This window comes from Priapulus caudatus, unplaced genomic scaffold (genome assembly GCF_000485595.1).
Source record: "Priapulus caudatus unplaced genomic scaffold, Priapulus_caudatus-5.0.1 Scaffold1705, whole genome shotgun sequence".
Classification (NCBI taxonomy): Eukaryota; Metazoa; Priapulida; class Priapulimorpha; order Priapulimorphida; family Priapulidae; genus Priapulus; species Priapulus caudatus.
The window spans coordinates 12,767-24,785 of NW_014578766.1; the positions used below are offsets into that span (position 1 = coordinate 12,767).

At 43.6% G+C, this 12,019-nt stretch overlaps 1 protein-coding gene across 1 annotated transcript in view; it reads right to left on the minus strand.

The window, feature by feature from the left end:
• The window catches only part of LOC106817371, a 22,972-nt gene that overhangs the window by 9,808 nt on the left and 1,145 nt on the right, over positions 1-12,019 (minus strand). The window contains exons 2-3 of the mRNA XM_014822032.1: positions 5,844-5,966; positions 4,521-4,623 (exon numbers count right to left, since the gene is read on the minus strand). Coding sequence (XP_014677518.1) covers positions 4,521-4,623; positions 5,844-5,966 — 226 coding nt within the window. The remainder of the gene's footprint in view (positions 1-4,520; positions 4,624-5,843; positions 5,967-12,019) is intronic.

Consider the following 12,019-nt stretch of genomic DNA (forward strand, 5'->3'; position numbering starts at 1 on the left):
TACTGTGTGTGTGCGTGCGTGCGTGCGTGCGTGCGTGCGTGCGTGCGTGCGTGCGTGCGTGCGTGCGTGCGTGCGTGTGTGTGTGTGTGTGTGTGTGTGTGTGTGTGTGTGTGTTGTACAGGGTGTCTGTAGGGCGGTTGTGGGTGGCAGTGGGCATGTGAGAGTTGTAAGAGATGGGCATACAATTCGTCGCAGCGTTATAAATGGTTAAATTTTTTTAGAAAGCATCACTGATAGCATGAGAAGCTATGAAGTATTTCCGCAAGAATGAACGAACCGCAGGCATGTGTGACGACGAAGCCTATTTTTTTAACGAAAATACTGCACACGGAAAGTGTGGCAATTTCTCGGGCGCCTATTTGAAATGACAACGTCTTATTGTGTATCGCAGTAAAAACGTGTACGCTCACTCAATGTTCAACTGTAATATTTCGTAATTTTGTGTTGCCCCTGGCTATCGGCAGATATAGTTCCTAGTTTTTTTAGAGAAGAGTTTAGAACAGCTGAGAGATAATTTGGCGCCTTCGGAAACAAAGACAAGACACGTCGACACTAAAAAATAGGTCGGAGCTAGACTTTGCAGCGAACAACCTACTGCCGCTACACTTCGTTACAGTATTCATGAATAAAAATAGCTTGCGCGATGACTCATCAACAAATTGAAAAATACTATAGCTGCGTTCCCACGATATACACGGCCTCGCTGGTTCCGTACTTATCTGGTGCTGAATTCGGCTGAAATACCGTGCTAAGACAACCTGGAGCATTCACACGAGAATCGAGGCTTAGCTGGCTAGGTATAATATAGACTGGTACCCGGTCGACAGTTCCACACGCTACACTAACGTCGTGTAGCGAACGGGTACCAGTCTAGGTAAGCGCACTACAGTTTCGCAATTATACTTACAGCGGTAAGCCTGCTTACTATGTAATACTATTGCTGATTATCACACAGATAAACTTTGTATGAACATTAATCTGAATGCATAGTGCTTTATTGATTTCTTGCATGTGTATCAACACTATAGTAGCTACTGACTGCACCCCGAAAGGGAAATTTATTTGTGGGAAATTCCACGTGGAAATTCATTTGTCGCTTCTTACTGTATATAGCGTGTTTAAAGTGATTACGTCACCGTAAATAGTAAAGAATAAAAAAAATATTTCTACTTTTTTACAAAATATAAGTAATTCTGTTTACATTTTATGGTTAAATTGCTGCATTACACTTCCTATTTTACTATATTGTTCGATGTGAACATACACTCGTGACCCATACATAGCCCCTAACAAGCAATTAATGTTAGACAACATTAATTCAAATTGTCCAGGTTTTTTGGATTTTTAACTAGTTGAGAAACAATCTTATCAGGTAAGAATTTGACGATTTGTTTAGTCTCGTTAGTTCTTACTTTTAATGTAAAAAAATGGGAATTTTTTTTTTACAAATTTTACCATAGAAAATTCGTGACGTAATCCCTTTAAATCCATGAGAAGTGCTTGGGTACCTAAGATTGGTATAGCTATAGGTAAGATCTAGACACCGGCAGCGTGAAAATCGATCGCTACACGATTACCAAGATAAGTGATTGCAAAAGATAAACGGGTACTCTCGAAAACGCCCGCGGCGATGAGGAACAAGTTTTTAGAGGTGTCGGTATTTGCGGTATTTGCGGTCATTGCAGAAAATAGCAAACCCTGCTCAAAAGTACGTACTGAATTCTTACATTGACCATAGTAGAGTCTTAAATCATCAATGAGAATTCAATGACCAATGCGAGTTAAATGACTGATAGCTATCTGGATCAAAAGATCGGCCAGTAGTCTTGATCGAGCTTGTCGCTTGTCGCGTTGACTAGTTACACTGTCTTTTCACTCGTCTCCTAACTTCACGAATAGCCCAATTGCGGGTTTGGTGCTACTGGCGAAGACGAAAGAGGGGAACCAACCCAATACACCGCGCCCTATGACGTTACCACATTGCGCGCTTTATTATTTTCATAACAAATCTCACAATCCGAATTATAAACGTTGTTTGACAGCATGGAATGCATTATTAACAGCACGACACCAGTAAATACTCGATTCTATAAGAGGACTATATACGTCTTCCTCTGTGAATGACGTGGTAATGACGCGAATACAGTTAATTATCTAAGAGTAGGCCTATCCTGCGCGATGCGATGCGAATGCGAAAATCTGAATGTTTGAAACTGAAAAAAATAAAAACTGTTCGGGCCGCGGCGCATTCCCCGCGAACGAGCTGATATAAAGTGATTTCCCCGAGCCTTAAATATTTATACGCGAAATGCGCATGAAAAATTTACGATGAGCGTTTTCAGCTGGGGCGCCGGGGCGTCTGCGCGTCGCCATCGTTACGGCGTCATTATCGCGCGTATTCTGTGTGCTGCGCAATAGTGGGCAGTCGGCGTCTGCAGGCGACACGACTAGACACGATGCAGCACGCAGCGCTCCCGATTAGATTCGAACGACGCGTGACGATGGCGCGTGTCGTGAATGACTCCGCTAGTCGTTGCTAGGCGCGCGGGCGCAGTCACAGGCACATTAATTTTGTAGTCGTTCTACTCGCCATCGCCGAGGTTCTAATGTACTTATTTTACTAGTCATCTCGGCTTTTCACATGCGCCTTTTGTTATGACGTACTCTGTTAGAATTAGATCGTGTGCTCGAGATCGATCTCGAGATCGTCCTACTGGATAACACGATAATGCTTTTGAGTTTAAAACAAATTTGTATTTCGTCTGTTACGCACGCACGTCTGATATACGACACACTTGGAATTAATTAAAGATACTACAAGCAGCTCGCACCCCGTGTTGTCGGGTAGAAAACAGGCTCTCGCTGTTTCTGGTGACTTCGTGCGTCAGAGCTGCAACTGCACGAGATGGGAGCATGTTGGTTCGAAGTTCGAACGGTTCACCCGACTTCGACACTGTCAGACATCCACTCAAAAATACAACGAAATATGAATCCATACTAAAAGTTTTGTACGCATGCATGTGGGACTGCGTGTGCATGTAGGGGCCTATATGTGCGTGCATGTGTGCGTGCGTGCATGCGTGTGTCTGTGCATGCGTGCGCGCGTGAGTCAGTGGGCGAGGGCGTCATTATGAGTGCGTGTGCGTAATTACGTGTATGCGTGCGTGTGTGCGTGCGTGCGTGCGTGCGCGCGATACGTTCGTGTAGCACTCATATATATGCGAAGGAGCTATAGTTATACTCGGCAGGTGTTTCCAGAATTGACGAGTACAATCGTGTATGCGAGCCCGCAGAGCCATTCCTGTCTGGCCCGCACGATACAACTTTTATTTGCATCTACGTAAAATGTTATTTAACATTTGTCCAATGCTATATTTAGTTGCAATATCCGTCGAGAAGAATTATCGAGAGATAAAAGCATAATTATATGTACAAATCGTGTCGAAACCGCTATAATTATAGTTACAGCTCGTCGGTAGAATCTTTTGGAATGGTGAGTGCGCACGCGCACGTGCGTGCCCGCATGCCCTGACATCATTGAAATTTTGATTGACATTATACGGTTCATGTTTTAGTTAGTGATTCGCGAACACCACAACCTTGCTAGTTGGATAGATATCCACGAAGCTAGATATAGAAATTAAGAGACGGTAAGAGAGTGTGAGTGAGTGAGTGAGTGAGTGAGTGAGTGAGTGAGTGAGTGAGTGAGGGAGGGAGTGAGTGAGTGAGTGAGTGAGTGAGTGAGTGAGTGAGTGAGTGAGTGAGTGAGTGAGTGAGTGAGTGAGTGAGTGAGTGAGTGAGTGAGTGAGTGAGTGAGTGAGTGAGTGAGTGAGTGAGTGAGTGAGTGTGAGTGAGTGAGTGAGTGAGTGAGTGAGTGAGTGTGTGGGTGGGCGAGTGAGTGCGAGATGGGGAGAGAGGGAGTAGGAAGAGGCCGAGAGAAAGAGAACATGAATCGGGGAGAGGAAGAAGCTGAACGATAGAGAGAAAGAGAGAGAGAGAGAGATCGAAAGAGAAAGAGAGCGAGAAAAAGATCGAAAAAGAGAGAGAGAGAGAGAGAGAGAGAGAGAGAGAGAGAGAGAGAGAGAGAGAGAGAGAGAAAGAGATCGAGGGAGGGAGAGAGGGATGAATCTATATAAAGACAGGAAGATACATATATAAATGGAGAAGAGGATATGACCAAGAGATTTATTCTCATTTATACTAAATGATCAACACATTTAAATATGGCTACGGATGAGGATATGAAGAACTAAATATAAAAACGGCTATTGATTTTGCCTGTACTTATGTTTGAACATAGACTGAAGGTGACCTACGAAGTCGTATGAATGTGATGAGCAAGTCTATGTGAATGGTAACTACGGTGATGGATAGTTAAGCTGAACCACATAATACCTTGAGTCTAATAAGCATAAATGTGTATGGACTCTTCTGAAACGTAATCCAATAGTCATGCATCTCTTTCCACGATTAAATCGCTTTGCCGATATTGGCTATAATGCCTACTCGAATTCTCCTACCTGGTCTGACGCCAGCGAGATAGGCCGGGCCGCCATATTCAACGTAGTCGATATAGGTGAGCACCTCCAGCTCATTGCGATGAGGATGGTGAATTCCGTATGTCTGCAAAAGACGTTCATACTGTACAATATCAAGAGTCCATAACAGAACATTTCTATTATGGACTCTTGACAATATAGCGCAGACTCTCTCCTTCACTCACGTAGAACTGTCACATATATTATGACGTCGGCATCTGATGAACCCGTATTCTTATAATTTGTGCAACGCACGTATTGAGGTGAGAAAATGGGGACTGTATACAACAAAATATATTTGAACACCAGCTTGTTAAATAAAACGTTTGAAGATTATAGGTAGATTACACATGGCACACGAATAATTGACCTAAATAGTTTACAGACTTTCGTTCTCACTTAACGTTATATATATATATATGTATATATATATATATATATATATATAATATATACATACATACATATATTGGAGATTTATAATATTATATTATATTTATATAATGAATATAACACCCACACACATCATATTAGATTCTTGTGCATGCTACACAAGCAGGTAGGCCTACAGGTTTTTATTGTTTCGGCAAGAAAGCTACTATATATATATATCAAGGGTCCATAATAGAAAATTCTCTATAGAGATAATAAGAGAATTTTCTATTATGGACCCTTGATATATATGTAGTAGTGTTTTGTGGCTCAGCGTGGGCATTGTATAGCTGATGCACGAGCCTAGGCGAATTTGTATGCAGATCATAGCTAGACTATTTAGAGCGATCAATAGTGCACGAGCGCCGTGAATGTCACCTGTCGCCAAGCTGATGAGTCATGCACTATACCTTTATTCGCGTGCGCGCATTACGTTCGTTACGTACGTTCGAGTTAATATATCTAATATACAGCAGATATAAATACGCGGACAGATCCAGACCAAACGAACACGTCTATTTTCATAGACTTTGTACCCATGTTCATGGCTGTGCATTTATTTTGCTGTGTATTTCGTTCACACCAGAGATAGCAAGCTGGACGCAATCCGTGTGTGATCATGTAACGACACGAACACACGGTAGATTAAATCTAAAATAATATTTAGATACGCCTTTTTTTATTTGTACTCATTTATTTCGGAGGTCCATGTGGATATAAAAGTTTAACTAAACGTTTTGCGGAGTCATTCTTCTACACAATGACAACTGTCTATTTTTACGAACAGGGGCTGAGAGTGGTGCGTTGCCGTATTCAACAGGAAGACATGCATACAGAATTCCCAATAGCACACAGACTAGAGAAATGCTTTACCTGTAGAGTGAAGCCAAAGCTGCTCTTTTTTCTCTGTATGAGAACGGTGCGCCGTCTCTTGTATTCGTTCGCGAATCTAGTTGAGATGATGTGATCGCTCTTTACTCGCTCCAGCAAGGCTGCCTGCAACGACCAGCGCACTACTATGTAATCGAATAACACTTTTTACTTGCTTTTCCAAACGACAGTTGATAATTAAATGTTAGCTTCCGCATCTGATACCGGGAAGGAACACACATGTGCAGCTATCAGCATGTAGGCCTAACGTCGGGTCACGTGGGATGGATGATAACGAGTTACGATTGATAACATGAATAATTTATATTCAGCAAAGAAACTTACCGAAGCTGAGCTGCTAGCGATATAATTACAGTCATGCAAAATGTATGCATGCTAAATGTCATGCAAAGTGTATGTAAAATGTATCCATCGGAACTGTAACGCTATTAAACGTGAAATAAAGGAACAATTACGTCTTATTGAGTCATTCGTAATACGTGGCTCGTGTGTAATATCAAATGTTGCCTCATATATAGTTTTTTATTTTATTTTATAACTGGCGGCTTACTAAACCCACAATAACAAAATCATCGTCACTATCGGCGTCATCGTCACGTAGGCGATCTCCTAACGACGCGTATCGCCAAGGTATACACGGACGAGCCTGCCTGTATTAGCTAGCCATCGCTCAGTCCATTGACGTGAGTCTACAGAAAGTGTGGATAAAACTCGGTGCGGAAAAAGTCAAAATATTGATTTTCGTCCGCTTGGGTTCATCAGCCCTAGCTGCCCGGCTGGCTGTCAGGGAGGCTTGCAACCAGAGCCACGCATGCACTGCTATGCTGCAAGCATGCAGTTACGAGCAGCGAACGCGCGGCGGCACGGGGGAGGGGGCAGATTGACGCCCTAACATACGACAATTACCTCGGCGAAGTCAAACAGCACGACGGATTATATACGCAATCGGGGAAACACACGTGCTCGATATGCGCTACTGCTCCAGTTTTGCCTATTTGGTCATTTGCTGTATGAATCATACGTTATCTAACACAATACGGGCTAATACATCGGGCGAGTTCGTCGTTAATAATTAATGTAGAGGTCGCTGTACGCTCTCCAGGGAGTACGCTCTCTGTACGATGTCGTGTGCGCACACACACTGCAACTATACGTACGCATTTCAAGGGAACGAGAGAGTGATTGTATTGGTGTGAACTGTACGTACGTACGTACACTGACAGAAATTTCCCGAACGCAATTCGCTACCGTAATGTTTTGTTGGCTGATAACTCCCTTGGCTACCTATCATTGTTTTGTACGACGATAGAGCGCGCGCACGACCCTAGGCGTTATACGCCGTAACCGCGTGATGTAGTTAGTAGTGAAAGAGAAAGAGACAGAGAAAGATAAAGAGCGTGCGCGCGATACACACAGAGAGAGAGAGAGAGAGAGAGAGAGAGAGAGAGAGAGAGAGAGAGAGAGAGAGAGAGAGAGAGAGAGAGAGAGAGAGAGAGAGAGAGAGAGAGAGAGAGACGAGAGAGAGAGAGAGAGAGAGAGAGACGAGAGAGAGAGAGAGAGAGAGAGAGAGAGAGAGAGAGAGAGAGCGAGAGCGAGAGAGAGGCCTATAGCAGAGCGAATTTCGAACTGTAAATGCGGGCGAAGTGAAATGTATTTAAAGGCCGATCGGCGTGAGCCTGAACGGAAACACAAAGTCGGCGTGCGATCGTCCGTGAAACATCTCGCAGTGATGAATGGTGTGAGAAAAGAAACTTAATTTGTGTCAGAAACTTAGACGAAATAAACGTACAAGCTCTAACGGCACGCGTCGGCGCCCATTAAATCTGTCCCAACCGGACACGGTTCGACGTCCACATGCACAAGAATGCGATATGCGCGTCTGCGGGTTTACGTTGCTAAGACGCGGTGATTATTAGCGATAGTTACATCGCACAATGTGATGCGTCACGAGAATTGCGGCGGGGCGCGACGTCATCGTGACTGATTCGAAATCAATGACGTCACGCAATACTTGTGCAGTGAATACACGTGTAGTCTCAAGGACTAACTAAGACTGAGGCGACGTACTCTCGTTCATATTGTCCGACGACCCGCTGCGATCGAGTTATAATCAGAGTCGAATTCGTACGAGTTCAGTCACACACTGTGAATGACTAGTTAGCTATGCGTCTCATATGCAAAATGAGGGCACGCATTCGCGTAATTATGCACGCAATCATACGGATACAGTATACCGAGGAACCCATTATTACCATCGTCAACGCCACACCTCTTCGTCTTTGTAGGGCAGATACGTACGTGTACAGCGCCGATTAGCGGCAGACACAATAGTCGCTTCGATTAGCCAGAGAAGAAAACGCAAGTGGCGTAGTCAAGGCTAAAGCTGGCTGATATATTTTGGTGTGTGTATTTTAATTTGCTCATTATGCGATTTTGATTTGCTTATTTTACGAAATGAAAACACATTCGTTTATTGTATGTTAATTCTTTATTACTGATTCCATTGATTCAGGTTTTCAACGTTACTTCACTTTACATGCAAATACGACATAACATATACAAACGATGTATTTACAGTATATAGTTCATGTAGTTGGGAGCTATTGTCCAATGTGGGAGAGGGCCTATATATAGATCTGTTAAACCAGTTATACGCACTTATCAGAGACCATAAAATGTCCTATTATGGCAATGAGCTGCACAAGCATTGTGGACATGCGGGCATATCGCGACATATTTACTCGCTCGAACGTTCTTCGGCTCTACGTACGCGCTCATAGAAGTTTGCACAAATACTGCCATATATCATCGCTTATCGGTGTTACCAATGAACTTGTAGCGATGTGTTGCATATCAGTCCATCCTTAAAAAATTCTATGTTTGCTGTCCCCCGACCCATGATTTTTTTAGTAAGTAGGTCAATTTTTTTGTGTGAGGCATAATAGTTATTTTAAGTCTGTTCTCATGTTTGCCACACATGCTTTGTGTTTCAGTCTTAACTATGAAAAATGTAAACAAAATAAAATAAAATATGGAACTCAAAATGTCAAAAAAAAACTTTTGGGTCGCGGCTATTTTCGTGGGTCGGTCGGAGGACAGCAAACATATGATTTTTTAAGAATGGCCTCAGTTGCGGTTTTCAATCATGCTTGCTACACAGCAACGACGAACCATGCACGTATTCTGGTTTATTGCATTTCGATGAGGAACCCCTAGGCCTAAGGTCTTTACATTGTCATTATAGCGTTTCCCGATGGATCACGTTGCTGGAGATTGCGCATGATTATTATATCAATGCTAAAAGTGTATGATAATTCAACCGAGTTGATGTCGCTAGAAAAGCAATAATGTTGTTCTCACTCATATTAATTGCCTGAAAATATATTCGTCACTTTCGAATCGTTCCCGCGCGGATATTCTAGACACACACTGTCACAGAGATGTGTGCCAATCGATCGAGATAACCTAATCGGCAACCATAACACTTCCTTTCAGTCCAACCAAAAACGTATAATACGCTACTACTATAAGATTATGTGTACATTCACTGATCACGAGTTCGGGTCGAACCTTCGCTTTCCTTTATACGAGACAGAAATCAGAAATAAAGCATGTCGGACAAGCGGAGAGCGACTGTCTACTATTCCTCCTACTGTATGTTATACCACGCGTAATACCTGTGCGGCTGTTGTTTGCTAAAGGTTGGCGTTAGGTAAAGGAGTTCCGTTTGCGCGGTGGTTTATAACCAAGAAAGCGTCAAGGTGTCGTAGGAATGTCCTCACGAGCAGCCCAGGTACACACCAGCACGACGGGAAGGCGTGTACCGGATCTTCGGTTTATTTACCGCGCATATGAACAGAGAAAACCAGAGTAATAGACATGGAAGAGGCATGGAATAGACATGGAAGAGGCTACGATGGACGCCTGAATGTCACAGAGAGGGGTGGTTTGATGGATATGGCGGCTTGGAAACGGATAAACAACGAAAGCTAGGTATAGGTGCTATAGTGTAACAGAGTGTATTATTAGATATGTTGTGATGGGGAGCTGGTAATGCGGGAAGCATTACACTGACTGCAGCAAGGTCTGAGACTCTGAGGAAGTGCCGGGAAAGAAACCTCGAGAGCTAACGTAGAGATGAGGACGGGTACTGTGGCAATTAATCGATACCAGCCGAATGAGGCAGCGCGCGAGGAATATAGCAGCGAAAACGAGAAATGGGAGCGGTGACAGGGAGTTAGACAGAGCCTAATCAGTTATGGCTCGTGGTCGCGAGTGGGATAGATAGATAGAGGAAAACCAACGCGGCATACGTAGACAACATCAACAACAACAACAACAACAACAACAACAACAACAACAACAACAACAACAACAACAACAACAACAGCAACAGCAATAATAACAACAACAACAACAAAACAACAACAACAACAACAACAACAACAACAACAACAACAACAACAACAACAACAACAACAGCAACAGCAATAATAACAACAACAACAACAACAACAGCAATAATAACAACAACAACAAAAACAAAAACAACAACAACAACAACAACAACAACAACAACAACAACAACAGCAGCAGCAGCAGCAGCAGCATAAACACGCCCGAGTTATATTATTCTCGTGATTCTGTTAGACACTGGCATAGCATGATTGATGACGACCGAACAGTAGCTGGCAGATGCTATAGGGTATAGCAATGAAGTTGGCAGAACAGTAGGGCCGATAGCTGGCAGATAATACGATAGCAGGGCTGATGACCGCCGAGTCGCACAGCTAGCAGATAATATAATAGTATTATAGTAATGATGTCGATGATACAGTATAGGATCACGACAGTCAGACTTTTATTACAGCATGTGCTGTCAGCATATAGCGATCACAAGACACGGCAATACGGGCATCTATTTACTATGAAGCGCACACATTGAGACTACCGTTCACAGTGCGTGTGCGTATGAGCTTACGTGCTCTTCGCAATGCATGCCCGAATCATATAACAAAGTGGGGGGAGGATGCGTCACTCCGGTAGCAGTTATTACAGCCGTCTGGCCCACTGTTACGCTGTTACGCTATCAGACTACGTGGCGCCTTCCGTACGAATACAAACATCACATCTGTGAAATCATCGCCTGTCGAGCGCAGCGTTTTCAATAAAATGTCGCTGTTACGCATGAAATATAAATGACATTTGCAAGCGCCTGCAACGAGTATCGCCTCCCATGAAAATATGACAAGTCAGATATGCGAGAGCTCAGTTGTCAAAGGCTTACTGGCATTAGTCCGTCTACAAAGATAATTGATTTATAGGTTGAATCTTAATCGTATACAGTCGTCTATCGATTTAATGTAATCGTCATGTGGAAGTGAACACGGATGACTAAGCATAGCTATCGAACCATTATAGAAATAGGCTTCTTATTCAAAATCACCTGGGGCACTAGGGGTATTAACTGGGTGAAGATGATTACAGCTCCTTATAACGAGTGAATATACGGCAAATCGTGTCCGCTCCACACGAGGGTGTATAGCGAAATAGGCGAGAGCCAAAATAAGCGGCGAAGGTGTTCATGTGTAATAATTATTATACAATACCGCTATAACTACCGTTCACTGGCAGATGTATACTGTGGCTGAGAGTGTCGAATGGGTTACTTAGGGAAAGCCTTGGCTATATACTCTCCTTACATGTCGACAACTACAACCGCAGCTTGTTTTTTTACAGGATACGCGTAAACAAAGCAGCTAGCAACAACCGAGTACGTAAATATGACGAATAATCTGTAGCAGTTGCGATAATACATAAGGACTATGTAGGGACTGCTCAGTTTGATTTATGATCGAGGTTTATGGTGACATCACCAAATAGTGCAGTAGTAGCACCTAGGGTAAGAAATGATCACGCGACCCTGGTTTCAGCTACATGTAGACGTACAGTTTGTCAATGTGGAAATTACACGTTTCTTGCAAGCAAACGCGCATCCGCACGCACGCACGCACACGCGCACGCACGCACGCACACACGCACGCGCGCACGCACGCGCGCACGCACGCACGCGCACGCACGCACGCACGCGCACGCACGCACGCACGCACGCACACACGCACACGCACACGCACACGCACACGCACACGCACACGCAC